Raw genomic sequence first — 16,617 nt, 5'->3', positions numbered from 1 at the left:
TGGGCTTCTGTTCCCACTAACCCCCTGGTGGGTGCTGCCTGCCCAAGTGGTGAACCCAAGCTCCCCCTCCTCCCTGCCACTGCTCACTTCCCTTGACAAACCAAACTCGGGGGGTGGGGGGTGTTCAGCGACCGCTGGCCTTGGGAACGGAACAGCACACATTCACGCCGTGGGTCCTGGGAGGCTCCTGTGTGACAATAATGTGTTACACGTACTCTCGCCGTGGGTCCGGGGAGGCTCCCGTGTGACGATGGCGTGTTACGCGGCTCATGCTCTCACTGTAGGACCCAGCATGTACCTGGAGCGGAGCCGTGCAGCTGCTTGGCCCAGCTTTTCTTGCTGGAGCCACTGCCTGCGCCTCCTGCCCAGGGATTCTTGGGCCTTCTATCCCCGGGCAACAGCAGGACAGCTCAGACCTTGTTCCCAGCCCAGGACAGCTGTGCTGCCCTAGCCTGGCCCTCCCCGCCTGGAGAGTGACTCTCCCGCTCCCCACACACTGACTCAGCACACACAGGCTCCTCTTCACCTGTCCTGGTCACACAGACACTGTCCAGCGTCCCCACGGGGTCCTTTGGGTGGACGCACAGACCCTGCACAGCACCACGCATGACTGAAAGCGCCGTCCCCTACGCGGCAGCCCCGCTGTACTTGGAACTGACCGCGGCGTGGTGACAGCCTGGGCTCTGGGCGTCCCTGACGCACCTCCTGCTCTCACCGCCAGGGCATGTGCCGTTCCCCTTCCAAGGCCAGTGGTCACCAAAACCCTTGCAGCCTTTGGTTTGGCCAGGACGCTGCCCAGGATGCCACTCCCTGGGCAGTGGCAGGGAGAAGGTTAGGGCTTGGGTTCCCCACCTGGCAGGGAGCTGCAGCAAGGGGGGTTAACGGGAAACAGAAGCCCGGGTGGGAATGTCCACACAGAAGACCAAGCTCAAGAGCATCCGCCAGGGGCTTATGGACGCAGGGAGGGTGCCGGATCCTCCCCTCGCTGTGTTGCCCGGCATCCACCGTCACCCCTTGACTGGTGGACAGAATGATCCCCACGTCCCCCAGCCCAGCCTTCCGAGCTCTGTGGAGACTCACACCTCGCTGCAGCCGTGGGTGCAGGCGCCAGGGCAGCCGACGTCTCTCAGCGTCCGTCGAGGCCCCCTTGCTCGGCTGCAGTCATGTGTCTGAGTGAATGTTAGCCCACGTGAGCTCTGGCCAACTCAGACACCTGGACCTGCTGCGTTTCCGTGTTGAGCCCTCCACACCAGTTCTCCCTCTTTGCTGGAGAGGGGATTTTTAAACCCACACGCGGGGCCTCTCATGTCCATGTTCGGCTCCTCTGTGTAAACACTGACCTTTTTGACTCCTGTGTTTAGCCGTCCAGCGTGTGGTTTGCAGGTATAGCGGACAGCCCTCTACCAGCCTTCACGGAGGGTCCCTGGGAGTCGAGTGCTGGGCCGAGAAGAATGCTCAGAGCTTGCAGCAGGCCCTGCCTTCCAGGGGGTGGCTGTCATCTGGGTGGGCGAGGGGCTCAGCTGGAATCCATGAGTGTGGGTCCTGGCCGAACCCCCTGTCCCTGATCCCATACGACAGCCTCCCGTGTTTCCCCCTCCCGCGGCAGAGTGGGGGCTCCTGGAGACACGGCTGTGCGTTGCCGCCTGTACTGAGCGTGCCTGCCGCCGGCTCCCTGCTACTCCGGCACCTCCTCTGTGGCTTTCATCGTGGTGTCCGTTGGAGCGAGGGTCATTTCTGCTGATCACCGCGCCCTGCCTGCTGTGCGCACCCGCTGCACATGCGGGGGTCTGCCCGAGGCTGGTGTCGCGACAGGATGTGTCACGGTGCACGTGGCCTGTGTTCTCGGGGTACACTCACCTGCACCCATCAAGCACACGCACTTCTACGCAAAAACGGGCAGCCTCAGTGTTAGGCTCAGCCTTTGTTTTTGGTCGTATATGGACGTGTTTTGCAAAAGTGTGGGTGTACTCTGGAAGGGCGACACATGTATCTGTGACTTCTGGAATTGTGATGAGTCAGGGAGCTGCCTTCTCAGTGCCCTCAACAGAAATAGCTTGTTGGGAGGCAAGGTGTCGCCTTTATCAGTGTGCTTTGGGTGACGGGCGCTTTACGAAGTACTTTTTAAAGTACACGTACTGAGGAGGATTTAAAGTGGATGACCTGGCCGCCACAGGCCTCTCTGGTTTGTCTGAACTTTTTAATGAACAGGCGGCTGGCTTTAGAATTCTTCTTCCACACACACGCAGCTGTTTTTGCTCCTTCTGTGTTTACTGTTGATGCCTGGCCTCACCGGCTACGTTCGGGGCAGGGCAGCAGTCCCTGTGATTCCTTCAGAATCCCCTGCGACCTGCTGCTCGGCCCGAGAGGTGGCCAGTTCCCAAGTGAGCTGTGTGTGTTGAAAAGAATGTGTGCTCTGCAGCTGTGCTGGGGCCGAGTCTATTTCTGTCCGTGAGATTAAACTTGTAAATCTCCTGTGCCCGCATGGGGTGGTTGTGTTGTTTGTTCCGTCTCTCGTCTATTAGTGCCCGGGGTGGGTGGGCCCAGCTTCCCCCCATCGGTGCCCGGGGTGGGTGGTCCTGGCCTTCCTCCTGTCGGTGCCCGGGGTGGGTGGTCCCGGCCTTCCCCCCGTCGGTGCCCGGGGTGGGTGGTCCCAGCCTTCCCCCCGTCGGTGCCCAGGGTGGGTGGGCTCGGCCGTCCTGTGTCGGTGCCCAGGGTGGGTGGTCCCAGCCTTCCCCCCGTCGGTGCCCAGGGTGGGTGGGCTCGGCCGTCCTGTGTCGGTGCCCAGGGTGGGTGGTCCCGGCCTTCCCCCCGTCGGTGCCCGGGGTGGGTGGTCCCAGCCTTCCCCCCGTCGGTGCCCAGGGTGGGTGGGCTCGGCCGTCTTGTGTCAGTGCCTGGGGTGGGTGGTCCCAGCCTTCCCCCCGTCGGTGTCCGGGGTGGGTGGTCCTGGCCGTCCTGTGTCGGTGCCCGGGTGGGTGGTCCTGGCCGTCCTGTGTCGGTGCCCGGGTGGGTGGTCCCGGCCTTCCCCTCGTCAGTGCCTGGGGTGGGTGGTCCCAGCCTTCCCCCCGTCGGTGCCCGGGGTGGGTGGTCCCGGCCTTCCCCTCGTCAGTGCCCGGGGTGGGTGGGCTCAGCCGTCCCCATGTCGGTGCCCGGGGTGGGTGGTCCTGGCCTTCCCAGTGTTGGTGGCTGGTACCGGCCTTCCCCGTATCTGTGCCCGAGGTGGGTGGGCTCTGCCTTTCCTGGTGGGCTGAGTTTGTGTCCAGTGGTGTTTACGTGATCAGTGCTGAGGCTGTGTTGTCAGGCACGGATAAAGTTAGCGTCATCCTGTCCTCCCCTGACTGACCTCTTCGGCGTTCCTTGGTGGCCTGTCTGTCTCCAGGTCTATCCATCACCTGTGTCACTTCATGGATGTTAATACAGCGACACCAGCTTTCTCTACTGTCTGCCTCCTCTATCTTTTTCCATCTCAAAAAAACAAAAAAATGTGTAGCCTCTGTGTCCTTAAGTCACATATATCGCCCATGTCTTTCTGTTCTCTGTGTCTCCCGTGTACGTGAATGCTGTTTTCTTTCTGCAGTCAGACCTTTGTCTTGTAACTAGAACACTCGGTGCATTGAGGTCGATGTTGCCTGCTCATCCGTGTGATGGACTCGACTGTCTGTCTCCTGCTGTTTCAGCTCGGTCACCTTTTCTCTCATTTGGAGTACACGCTTTCTACTAGCTCACTGTTTATCCTACAAATGTCAACGGCTGGCCGGGCACGGGGCCTCACACCTGTGATCCCAGCGCCTTGGGAGGCTGAGGCAGGAGAATCGCTGGAGGCCAGGAGTTCAAGACCAGCCGGAGCAACATAGCGAGACCCCGTCTCTTTAAAGAAAAAAAAAAAAGGAACAGCAACCAAATTTTTCAAAGCCCAATATTAATCAGTATCTTTTCCGCCAACTCACAAACCGTCTCACACTCGTCCAGTCACCGTGTCACTGACAGGCTGTTGTTGTATTGAGTTTTTTTTTTTAAATTGAACATACGTTGTTATCACTGATTTATGTGTTCAGCTACCGAGGTTCTCCCACTCATTACCGCTGACCTGCTCTTCATCCCTTCGTTCAATTCCAACCTTCCCTTTGGGAGCTCTTGGCTTCTCCCTGCTGCGTTTCCTCAGCTTTTGCCCCATAGAGTGTCTGTTAATGGGGTGCATGCTCTCTGTAAATTTGGGGCTAAAAATGTCCAAGTATTCATCTCACTCTTTTTTTATTTTTTGAGACAGAGTCTCACTCTGTCACCCAGGCTGGAGTACAGTAGTGCGACCTCAGCTCACCGCACCCTCCGCCTCCCGGGTTTAAGCCATTCTCCTGCCTCAGCCTCTCAAGTAGCTGGGATGACAGGCGCCCGCCACCATGCCTGGTTAATTTTTTTTATTGTTTTGTTCTGAGACAGTCTAACTGTGTTGCCCAGGCTGGAGTACAGTAGTGCGACCTCAGCTCACCGCACCCTCCGCCTCCCGGGTTTAAGCCATTCTCCTGCCTCAGCCTCTCAAGTAGCTGGGATGACAGGCACCCACCACCACGCCCGGCTAATTTTTATATTTTTAGTAGAGACTGGGTTTGGCCAGGCTGGTCTTGAACTCCTGACCTCAAGTGATCCTCCCACCTCAGCCTCCCAAAGTGCTAGGATGACAGGCGTGAGGCTTCACACCTGGCTGGTCGCCCTTCTTTTTGGTTGGTTGGTTGTATTTGGTCTGTTTTTGGTCTCCAATCTCATTGCTGTGTGTGAAGGAGTGGGTTTCTTTTCCTCTTTTGCTGGGGTTCATGGGGGTCCTCAGGCCTTGGCGTCTCTCCAGGTCTTAGGGCTGCAGAGTAAACACTCAGTTAACTTCTCTCTCCCACTTCGGCACATCTCTCTGAAGTTGCATGACGTCTGCTCTGTAACCCCTCCCAGTGTGGGTTCTGTTCACGTATGTTAAACCTCTAGAATTTACTTGTTTTTAGCTCGTAGTTTCAACCTTCTCTTTCATTTCTTAAAATGCACGAGGCACACTTGTTTTCTATCCCAACAGTGTCAGAGTCGGAAGCCCCTGCGGACCGTTTCTGGTGACTGTTATTCATTGTGCCTTATTTCTGTGGGCATTTTGGTGATTTTTTTGACTGTCAACTGCTCATTTTTTCTTGGGAGTTTGGGAGGTTTCTTGAGTCGTGGGTTTCCTCAAGAACTTGCTGCTTCCAGGTGCTGCCCGCATGGGAATAACTTTGCATTTTTGGCTGGAGGGGTTTTTTTTTTGGAGACGGACTCTTGCTCTGTTGTTCAGGTTGTAGTTCAGTGGTGCTGTCTCGGCTCACTGCAGCCTCTGCCTCCCGGGTTTAAGCGATTCTCCTGCCTCAGCCTCTCAAGTAGCTGGGATTACAGGTGCCTGCCACCACATCTGGTTAATTTTTTGTTTTGTTTTGAGACAGTCTCACTCTGTTGCCCAGCCTGAAGTGCTACAGTGGCACGATCTCAGCTCACCTCAGCCTCTGCCTCCTGGGTTGAAGCGATTCTCCTGCCTCAGCCTCCTGAGTAGCTGGGATTACAGGCATGCGCCACCACACCCAGCTAATTTTTTCAATTTTCTTTTTTTTTATAGTGGAGATTAAGTTTTGCCACGTTGCCCAGGCTGGTCTCGAACTCGTCAGCTCAGGCAGCCTGCCCCCTTCAGCCTCCCAAAGCGCCAGGATTGCAGGCATGAGCCACTGTGCCCGGCCAGTGTGAGGGTTTTCGCATCATCCTGGTGACGTAAGTTTGGTTTGCAAACCTGCAGGAGAGTCACCTGTAGCCGTCAGTTCTCGGGGGAGAACTTCCCCCTGCCCAGCTCTACGAGCAGCTCCAGGTGAAGGCTGCAACTTTCCTTTCATTCCTGGGGCCGGAGGCGCGCTGGGGATTTACTTGGAGCTCATTCTTCCCACTGAAGGGGACGTGTTCTGGGAGCTTCCCCAGAGGACCCTGCATTTTGCCTCCTCTTCCCCAGAGCTCTGCAAGGCTGTGAGAGATTTCAGGTGAGCCCGCTCGGCCCACGCTTCTGAAGGCAGAGCCTGTTCAGGCTCCACGGGCTTCCCCGGGTTCCTCCTTCCAGGCAGCTGTGGCCTGAGGTGTCCTTCTTTCCTGCCAGCCTGTGGGTGCCGTCTAGAAGATGTGTGTGAACTATTCTGTCCAGGGTTCTTGGCAGTTTTCAGCAGGAAGGTTGGTTTTGTGCCCAGGTCATTGTAACATTGCCAAACACACGAGCCCGAGAGCTCACTGCAGAATATTCGCGGGGTCAGTTCCGTACCCCAAATAGCAGAGCTGTGTGAACCCAGCGTGATGAAGGGGGGAGAGCCACAGGCTCCACAGTGGGACCCCCACAGCAAGAGACGGGAAGGCACTGCTGCGGGAACGCGTTGTGGGCTCGGGGAGATGCATTTGGAGTCAGGGAGATGCACTGTGGGATCGTGGGCTCGGGGAGATGCGTTGTGGGATCGTGGGCTCGGGGAGATGCGTTGTGGGATCGTGGGCTCGGGGAGATGCAGGGACCTACTGCCCCAGGACACAGAGGTTACGTTCTGATTCACAGGGAAGGGGTGTGCCCTTCAGGTAAAGCTGTGCTGAAGGAGCACTCAGTCGGCACCTACTGCGGGGAGTCTGCTCTGCAGCAGGTCACAGATGCGGCCTCTGTTCCCCTAGATGGGGATCAGAGAAAAACAACTGAGTCTCACCTTGGGTGAGGGTCCTGTAAGGACAGCAGGGTGGGGACAGTTGGGGCGCTGTCTTTGGGACCCTTGTGACCTGGGGTGAGGGTCCTGTGGGAGTAGCAGGGTGGGCTGTTTTCTCTGTGAGGACACTGGAGCTTGGACCCAGTCCTGGATTGATCCAGGCAGTCAGGATTGTGGGTGCAAAGGCCCTGAGCTGCGGTCCATTGGTATGGGGACTTTCTCCCCAGACCCCTCCTCCATGGCAGTTGGTGGAGGAGGACGCAGCCTCGTCCCATGGGTACTTGATGGAGGGGGACACAGCCCCATCCCCTGGGTAGTTGACGGGGGAGGACACAGCCCGTCCCCTGGGTAGTTGACGGGGGAGGACGCGGCCCCGTCCCCTGGGTAGTTGACAGGGGAGGACACAGCCCGTCCCCTGGGTAGTTGGTGGAGGAGGACACAGCCCTGTCCCCTGGGTAGTTGACGGGGGAGGACACAGCCCGTCCCCTGGGTAGTTGGTGGAGGAGGACACAGCCCTGTCCCCTGGGTAGGTGATGGAGGAGGACACAGCCCGTCCCCTGGGTAGTTGATGGGGGAGGACGCAGCCCCATCCCCTGGGTAGTTGACGGAGGAGGACACAGCCCGTCCCCTGGGTAGTTGATGGGAGAGGACGCAGCCCCATCCCCTGGGTAGTTGACGGGGGAGGACACAGTCCGTCCCCTGGGTAGTTGACAGAGGAGGACACAGCCCGTCCCCTGGGTAGGTGATGGAGGAGGACACAGCCCGTCCCCTGGGTAGTTGATGGAGGAGGACACAGCCCTGTCCCCTGGGTAGGTGATGGAGGAGGACACAGCCCGTCCCCTGGGTAGTTGATGGGGGAGGATGCAGCCCCATCCCCTGGGTAGTTGATGGGGGAGGACGCAGCCCCATCCCCTGGGTAGTTGATGGAGGAGGACGCAGCCCCGTCCCCTGGGTAGTTGATGGGGGAGGACGCAGCCCCGTCCCCTGGGTAGTTGATGGGGGAGGACGCAGCCCCGTCCCCTGGGTAGTTGATGGGGGAGGACGCAGCCCCGTCCCCTGGGTAGTTGATGGGGGAGGATGCAGCCCCATCCCCTGGGTAGTTGACGGAGGAGGACACAGCCCGTCCCCTGGGTAGTTGATGGGGAAGGATGCAGCCCCATCCCCTGGGTAGTTGACGGAGGAGGACACAGTCCGTCCCCTGGGTAGTTGATGGAGGAGGACGCAGCCCGTCCCCTGGGTAGTTGATGGGGGAGGATGCAGCCCCATCCCCTGGGTAGTTGATGGAGGAGGACGCAGCCCGTCCCCTGGGTAGTTGATGGAGGAGGACGCAGCCCGTCCCCTGGGTAGTTGATGGAGGAGGACGTGGCCCCATCCCCTCGGTAGTTGAGGAGGAGGAGGATGCAGCTGATGGAGGAGGATGCAGCCCCGTCCCTTCAGTAGTTGATGGTGGCGGAGGACGCAGCACCGTCCCTTGGGCAGTTGATGGAGGAGGATGCAGTACGGTTGCAGATGCCGTTAACCGTTTCAGGCGGTGTTTTAACATCACGGGATGAGATCAAATGTCCACCTCGCAGGTTGTGTAGAGATGCAAGCAGGAGACTCTTGAGTGAGTGGTGTTCTGGGGCCTGTGGATATACTGGGTGAGGGGAGTGCTGGTGCTGAGTGGGGCCAAGAGCCCGTTCGCGTGGGCTGTGCACTGGGTGAGGGGCTGAGACGTGTCCGCAGCAGTACCTTCGCCTGGCTGGTCGACCCCTTCGCCTGGCTGTGTGGTTGCCTGCCCTGCCTCTGCCTCTCAGAATGTGAGTCTTCCGGGCTCCAGGGACAGGGCTGCCTGTGGACGGCGCTTGTGCCTCTCCATGTCTGAGCTCTCAGGCGTCTGGGGTGCATGGCTGCCCTTTTCCCCGGGGCCCTGCCAGGTGTGGTGGGGTCAGTGGTGTGGCCCATGGGAATCGGGAGTGGGTCCTGGCTGGGCTCTCAGGCGTCTGGGGCACATAGTTGCCCTTGTCCCCAGGGCCCTGCTCAGTGTGGTGGGGGCTCAGTGGCACAGAGCAGCCTCCCAGAGTGGGGTCCGTGGCAGCATCCTGTGGCCTCCTGGGTGGAGGTGGATCCTGCAGTGGCGTACGTGTGTGGTCCCCCGCAGGGACTGCAGTGTGTCCTCTCCCGGCTGGGGTCAGGTGGCCTCAGCACCGTCGGCCCTAGAGAGCCCCTTGTGTTGTCCAGGTGAAGAAGGCGTTCGATGCTCCCAGGTTCTAACTGAGCGCTGTCTGTCGACTCTTCAGGTTCAGACGCGGAAAGAAGAGCCTCTGCCCCCAGCCACGAGCCAAAGCATTCCGACCTTCTACTTCCCCAGAGGACGCCCGCAGGACTCCGTCAATGTGGATGCCGTCATCAGCAAGATCGAGAGCACCTTCGCCCAGTTCCCCCACGAGAGGGCCACCATGGACGACATGGGCCTGGTGGCCAAGGTGCGTGTCACGCGTGTGACGTGGAGCAGCCGAGGTGGTACTGCGGGCACGTGAGGGTGAGGCCGAGCGGCCGAGGCGGGTGCGTGTCACACGAGCATGAGTGAGGCAGAGCGGCCGAGGCGGGTACGTGTCACACGTGTGCGGGAGTGGCCCAGGTTTCCTCTGAGGTTATAGTTGTCTGAGGTTTGCTGTCTGGTTGCTGCTGTGTGAATTCTTAAGCATCTGAAACGCGAGTGGGAATTCCATCTGCATTCTCATCCTGAGGTCATGTGCCACCCTCCCCTCCTCTCCCCTCCGGGGCCAGTGGCACTGGCTCTTGGGGCTCTCGGAGGCTGTTCTGCACCTTCCTGGCCGTGTCCCTTTCTGCCCGAGGAGCAGCCATCCCAGGCTGGGCGGCTGTAGATCCCTGTCCCCCAGCAGCAGCCCTATGGGCCCATTTCTAGACTCACCCTGAGTGCTGCGGTGCCATGTGTGTCATTCGTCGCCTGCTTTCCTTCTCAGCTGCATGCTTTCCAGGCTGACCGCGTGGATGCCCGCAGATCGAGCATGCTCAGTTTAGTTGTCTGTGCGTTACCGGGGCAAGACCTACACCAGGGATGTGTGTCTGGACCCCCGGTGGGCGGTTGTGTTTCCAGGGACCTGTGCCCTCGTCTCCAGCCTCCTACCCTCCAGGTGGAGTTGCTGGGCAGCGGATGCTCCCACCCCTCCAGGTCAGAGCCCCAGAGCCTTGGTGCACGGTACAGGTGAGCCCCTCAGGGTGAGACCCCTGCCCCCCAGCCCTCTCCAGCTCTGCAGCTGTGAAGGGGATCCTCGGGAGTGGGCAGGTTTTTGTTTTTGGGGTTTGCTTGTTTGTTTTGAGACGAAGTCTTGCTCTGTCGCCCAGGCTGGAGTGCAGTGGTGTAATCTCGGCTCACTGCAACCTCCACCTTCTGGGTTCAAGTGATTCTCCTGCCACAGCCTCCCAAATAGCTGGAACTATAGGCATGCACCACCATGCCCGGCTAATTTTTATATTTTTAGTAGAGATGGGGTTTCACCATATTGGCCAGGCTGGTCTTGAACTCCTGACTTCAAGTGATCCGCCTGCCTCGGCCTCCCAAAGTGCTGGGATTACAGGCGTGAGCCACTGCGCCTGGCCAGTTTTTGTTTTTTTAACTTATTAATACAGTCTATTAAATGAGTTGAGTTTTGGATGTTAAACCAACCTTGCATTCCTGGCATAAATTCCACATGGTCGCTGTGTCTCATCTTTTTTATATGTTGCTGGATTCCAATAATTTTTGCAACTGGATTTACAGAGAAGACACTGCTTGGTAGTTTTCTTGTGAGTCCTTTGTCTGGTTTTGGTTTTAGGGCAATAGGGGTCTGAAAGAACACATTAAGAAGTGTCCCCGCCCTTTTTCTATTAGGGATTGTGTTTTCAAAGTATTTTAAACAGTTTTGTTTTATAAATATGTAAAAACCTCCATGGTTACAAAGTGAACACTAACAAACCAGACACATTCAGATAAGTCCAGGTTCTGTCTGTCCCTGTTTGTGCTGTTTGTACCCCCCCCCCCCGTGGTGCTTCCCCGCCACGGTGCCACCCCGCGGTGCTTTCCTGCCACGTCACCCCACCACGCGGTGCTTCCTTGCCCTGGCACCCCCCCACACCCCCCGCAGTGCTTCCCCACCATGGCACCTGGTTCTCACGTGCGCGCTTCATGTCGTTTTCCTTCCAGGACTCAGTTCTTGGCGTGACCTTGCTTCCACGTGCAGTGGCGGTGGCCTTCGTGGCCGTCTAAGGTAGTAAGGGCTTTAAGACTTGAAAGAACTTGGTCCGTTGGCTGGATGTCACTTTTGGTGGTAAAAAGCAAGTTTTCTCGTTGTCTTTGATGCCCCAGAGAAGCAGGGTGACCTGGGTGAGACCTAGCGGGGCAGGAGAGAACTCTGAGACTGAAGTTGTGTTGCTTGCAGTGTCTGCACCGCTAAGAGTCCGAGGGACACCTCCACAGGCCCCACTGTCCGTGCACGCACCGACCCGGCCCTGCAGGTGGAGAGCATGGTGCTCAGGCGCCCACGGTGACTGTGGGCAGAGGCCAGCAGGGTGTGCGCTTTCGTGACTTAATGCACCCGCGCTGTGGCGGCAGAACCCTGTGAGCGTCCAGCATGTGTGGGGGCCGCAGGCAAACTTCAGCTCCCCCGAAAGGCTGCTGAGCCTGTCTCGGTGGCGCCCAGCTCGCTGCCAGGTGCAGGTGTCCATCTGTGTCTCCATCGTGTGCCTTTGGGACGGTTTTCTGTGAGCCGGGCCCCCGGCCCAGGGGACGAACAAGTAGGGGTGTCGCTGGCATCATCAGGCTTCCCCACGTGAGGCCTGCGCCGTTTCAACTTCTCCCCGTCGCGTGAGTGAGTGAGTGAGTGAGGGCCTGGAGTCACAGCCCACGGCGTGTTGTCAGGCGTGTGGAGTTTGCCCGGCGGCTGCTTGAGAACTCACGTCTGAGGGGACTTTGAGTTTGTACTTGATGAAGGGGGTTCCCCCCGTGGATCTTAGCCGTGGCTGTGCAGTGAGGTCCGTGTGTGCCTTCTCCTAGCCCGGCTGTTCCTGTCTGTGTGAGTCAGGGCTGATCTCATACATTATTTCCTCCCTTTCATCATTTTCACTCCTCTGTGTTTTCTCTGAAGCCGTTTGAGGATCATCAGCTCCTTCACCTCCACCAGACTCCACCCCTCAGCTGCCCCCGCAGGAAAACACACTTTTTTCTCTTTGTTAATTTCCTTCAAACTTTGTTGGCTAATTCAAGGTTTTCATTTATTGAGACTATTTTGATGATTTACATTTTTTCTAAAACAATTTTTTGCATAACTTAGAAATTTATTGCTCTAAAGCTTTTGTCTTGTACGATTTAAAAAATCTTTATCGTATCTGCATCATGTAGACACTTTCTTGACAGAATTATCTGTTTCTGGTTCCTTTCTTGATCCGTCATGCTGCAGACTAATATTAGTATATCTCTTTCAGTAAGCAGCTGTCAGTGTTACAGATTATTCCAGTTCTTTCTCTCATGAATTTCTACGGTCATCTTTTTTACATACACTTCCTTCTGTCATTTTTTTCTAGTTTGTTGAATATGTTGTTTTGTGAGCTGTATTCAGATATAATTACACACACTAAGATTCACCGATTTTAAGTGTACAATTTGACCCGTTTTGGTAAAGCACACACCTGGGTATCCACCCCCACAGGCAGGACCGGCCACTTGTCGCCTGCCCTGGGTTTCCCCCGTGCCTCCTTTTGTGCGTCATCAGTCCCCCTCTTTTCTCCTGGCCCGGGGGCCACCCACAGATGTGCTTCCGTTCGCTGTAGTTGTGCCTCTCTCAGAATTTCACATGAGGACTCTTGGAGTATTTTGTCTGTGGTTTCTGACTTCTTCCTGGCAGCATCTTTTTTTTTATTTTAAATTTTATTTTGAATGGACAAGTAATATTTGTACATATAGGGTACAGCGAGATGTTTTGCTATGTGTGTGTTGAGGATTGATTAAATCCTGTGGTGTGGATACTGTGGAGCTCGCTGTGTGGCTGGCGGGGTGTGGATACTGTGGAGCTTGCGTGTGGCTGGCGGGGTGTGGATACTCTGGAGCTTGCGTGTGGCTGGCGGGGTGTGGATACTGTGGAGCTTGCGTGTGGCTGGCGGGGTGTGGATACTGTGGAGCTTGCGTGTGGCTGGCGGGGTGTGGATACTGTGGAGCTTGCGTGTGGCTGGCGGGGTGTGGATACTGTGGAGCTTGCGTGTGGCTGGCGGGGTGTGGATACTGTGGAGCTCGGGTGTGGCTGGCGGGGTGTGGATACTGTGGAGCTCGCTGTGTGGCTGGCGGGGTGTGGATACTGTGGAGCTTGGGTGTGGATACTGTGGAGCTTGCGTGTGGCTGGCGGGGTGTGGATACTGTGGAGCTTGCGTGTGGCTGGCGGGGTGTGGATACTGTGGAGCTTGCGTGTGGCTGGCGGGGTGTGGATACTGTGGAGCTTGCGTGTGGCTGGCGGGGTGTGGATACTGTGGAGCTCGGGTGTGGCTGGCGGGGTGTGGATACTGTGGAGCTCGCTGTGTGGCTGGAGGGGTGTGGATACTGTGGAGCTTGCGTGTGGATACTGTGGAGCTTGCGTGTGGCTGGCGGGGTGTGGATACTGTGGAGCTTGCGTGTGGCTGGCGGGGTGTGGATACTGTGGAGCTTGCGTGTGGCTGGCGGGGTGTGGATACTGTGGAGCTTGCGTGTGGCTGGCGGGGTGTGGATACTGTGGAGCTCGGGTGTGGCTGGCGGGGTGTGGATACTGTGGAGCTCGCTGTGTGGCTGGAGGGGTGTGGATACTGTGGAGCTTGCGTGTGGATACTGTGGAGCTTGCGTGTGGCTGGCGGGGTGTGGATACTGTGGAGCTTGCGTGTGGCTGGCGGGGTGTGGATACTGTGGAGCTTGCGTGTGGCTGGCGGGGTGTGGATACTGTGGAGCTTGGGTGTGGATACTGTGGAGCTTGCGTGTGGCTGGCGGGGTGTGGATACTGTGGAGCTCGCTGTGTGGCTGGCGGGGTGTGGATACTGTGGAGCTTGGGTGTGGATACTGTGGAGCTTGCGTGTGGCTGGCGGGGTGTGGATACTGTGGAGCTTGCGTGTGGCTGGCGGGGTGTGGATACTGTGGAGCTTGCGTGTGGCTGGCGGGGTGTGGATACTGTGGAGCTTGCGTGTGGCTGGCGGGGTGTGGATACTGTGGAGCTTGCGTGTGGCTGGCGGGGTGTGGATACTGTGGAGCTCGGGTGTGGCTGGCGGGGTGTGGATACTGTGGAGCTTGCGTGTGGCTGGCGGGGTGTGGATACTGTGGAGCTTGCGTGTGGCTGGCGGGGTGTGGATACTGTGGAGCTTGCGTGTGGCTGGCGGGGTGTGGATACTGTGGAGCTCGGGTGTGGCTGGCGGGGTGTGGATACTGTGGAGCTCGCTGTGTGGCTGGCGGGGTGTGGATACTGTAGAGCTCGCTGTGTGGCTGGCGGGGTGTGGATACTGTGGAGCTCGCTGTGTGGCTGGCGGGGTGTGGATACTGTAGAGCTCGCGTGTGGCTGGCGGGGTGTGGATACTGTAGAGCTCGCGTGTGGCTGGCGGGGTGTGGATACTGTAGAGCTCGCGTGTGGCTGGCGGGGTGTGGATACTGTAGAGCTCGCGTGTGGCTGGCGGAGTGTGGATACTGTAGAGCTCGCGTGTGGCTGGTGGGGTGTGATTACTGTGGAGCTCGCTGTGTGGCTGGCGGGGTGTGGATACTGTAGAGCTCGCGTGTGGCTGGCGGGGTGTGGATACTGTAGAGCTCGCGTGTGGCTGGCGGAGTGTGGATACTGTAGAGCTCGCGTGTGGCTGGTGGGGTGTGATTACTGTGGAGCTCGCTGTGTGGCTGGCGGGGTGTGGATACTGTGGAGCTTGCGTGTGGCTGGTGGGGTGTGATTACTGTGGAGCTCGCTGTGTGGCTGGCGGGGTGTGGATACTGTGGAGCTTGCGTGTGGCTGGCGGGGTGTGGATACTGTGGAGCTTGCGTGTGGCTGGCGGGGTGTGGATACTGTGGAGCTTGCGTGTGGCTGGCGGGGTGTGGATACTGTGGAGCTTGCGTGTGGCTGGCGGGGTGTGGATACTGTGGAGCTCGGGTGTGGCTGGCGGGGTGTGGATACTGTGGAGCTCGCTGTGTGGCTGGCGGGGTGTGGATACTGTAGAGCTCGCGTGTGGCTGGCGGAGTGTGGATACTGTAGAGCTCGCGTGTGGCTGGTGGGGTGTGATTACTGTGGAGCTCGCTGTGTGGCTGGCGGGGTGTGGATACTGTGGAGCTTGCGTGTGGCTGGCGGGGTGTGGATACTGTGGAGCTTGGGTGTGGATACTGTGGAGCTTGCGTGTGGCTGGTGGGGTGTGATTACTGTGGAGCTCGCTGTGTGGCTGGCGGGGTGTGGATACTGTGGAGCTTGCGTGTGGCTGGCGGGGTGTGGATACTGTGGAGCTTGCGTGTGGCTGGCGGGGTGTGGATACTGTGGAGCTTGCGTGTGGCTGGCGGGGTGTGGATACTGTGGAGCTTGCGTGTGGCTGGCGGGGTGTGGATACTGTGGAGCTTGCGTGTGGCTGGCGGGGTGTGGATACTGTGGAGCTTGCGTGTGGCTGGCCGGGGCGTGGTTACTGTGGGGCTCGCCGTGTGGCTGACTGGGGCATGGTGTCTGTGGGGTTCACTGTGTGGCTGGCAGGGTGTGGTTACCACGGGGCTGGCAGGGTGTGGATACTGTTGCACTCACGTGTGACTGGCCAGGGCGTGGATACTGTGGGGCTGGCTGGCTGTCCCTGGCCGTATGGGCAGTTTGTTCTTTCTATCACCGAGTAGCTTCTGCTGTGTGTGTGCTCCATCTCTACCCTGTTCTGGGGTCGATAGACATCTGGTTGTTTTGGTTTTTGCCTCTTGTGAGTAAAGCTGCTGTGTGTCTGTGCACTGATTTACGCAGACGTGCTTGGGTTTTCCTGAGGTGATTAATACCGCAGAGGTGAGCTCTGCCTCATCTGGTGGCCACATGTTTAGTTTTGTAAGAAGCTGTAAAACTGCTTCCAGGGTCCGGGCGCGGTGGCTCACTCCACTAATCCCAGCACTTTGGGAGGCCGAGGCCGGCAGATCACCTGAGGTCAGGAGTTCGAGGCCAGCCTGGCCAACATGGTGAAACCCTATCTCTACTAAAAATACAAAAATTAGCTGCGTGTGGTGGCAGGCGCCTGTAATCCCAGCTGCTCGGGAGGCTGAGACAGGAGAATCGCTTGAACCCGGGAGGTGGAGGTTGCAGTGAGCTGAGATCGCACCAGAGTGCACTGCAGCCTGGGCAACTAAGCAAGACTCTGTCTCTAGGCAAAAAAAACAAAAAAAAAACAAACAAAAAACCCTGCTTCCGGGGTGGCCCTGAGTGACACGTTTCCAGGCAGCAGTATTGACCCCTGTGGGCACGTGGCCACACGCTTTGCTTTTAGCCGTTCTGCGCATGTGCAGGCGTCCCGTCCTGGCTGCGCTCCTCATTTCCCTGATGGACGTGTTGACCACCTTGTGTGTTTCTTTCTCATCAGTTTGTCTTTTTTTCATTTTGGGGCAGCTCTGCTGAGATGTAACTGATGTGGGATACATGGCGCGTGTTGAGGTACAGTTCAGTGAGCTTCCATGTCCGTACCCACCCATGAAACCATCCACACCACCAAGACGATAGGCGCCCCTGCATCCTTGCGCTTGAGCCGGAACGTACGCTGGACTTTTCTCTGCTGCTTTCTGACGCGCCCCCCGCCCTCATCCCACGCTACCTCAGGCCTATTTTCTGTCAATATAGATTTGCCGGAATTTTCTAGAATTTTATGTAAACAGAATCAGACAGCAGGCACTTTTTTTATTATGGTAAAGTTCTCATAACAGAATTCA

General features: G+C 57.9%; 1 protein-coding gene across 3 annotated transcripts in view; it reads left to right on the top strand.

Moving 5' to 3' along the window:
* Window positions 1–16,617, top strand: part of LOC129053148 (serine/threonine-protein phosphatase 2A regulatory subunit B'' subunit beta) — a 51,982-nt gene that overhangs the window by 15,639 nt on the left and 19,726 nt on the right. For all 3 annotated transcript variants that reach the window (XM_054545311.2, XM_054545313.2, XM_054545314.2), the window contains exon 2: window positions 8,999–9,184. In XM_054545311.2, coding sequence (XP_054401286.1) covers window positions 8,999–9,184 — 186 coding nt within the window. The remainder of the gene's footprint in view (window positions 1–8,998; window positions 9,185–16,617) is intronic.

This window comes from Pongo abelii, chromosome Y (assembly GCF_028885655.2).
Source record: "Pongo abelii isolate AG06213 chromosome Y, NHGRI_mPonAbe1-v2.0_pri, whole genome shotgun sequence".
Taxonomy (NCBI): Eukaryota; Metazoa; Chordata; class Mammalia; order Primates; family Hominidae; genus Pongo; species Pongo abelii.
Note: the sequence above shows the minus strand (reverse complement) of the source record. Positions and strands in the feature narration are given on the sequence as shown.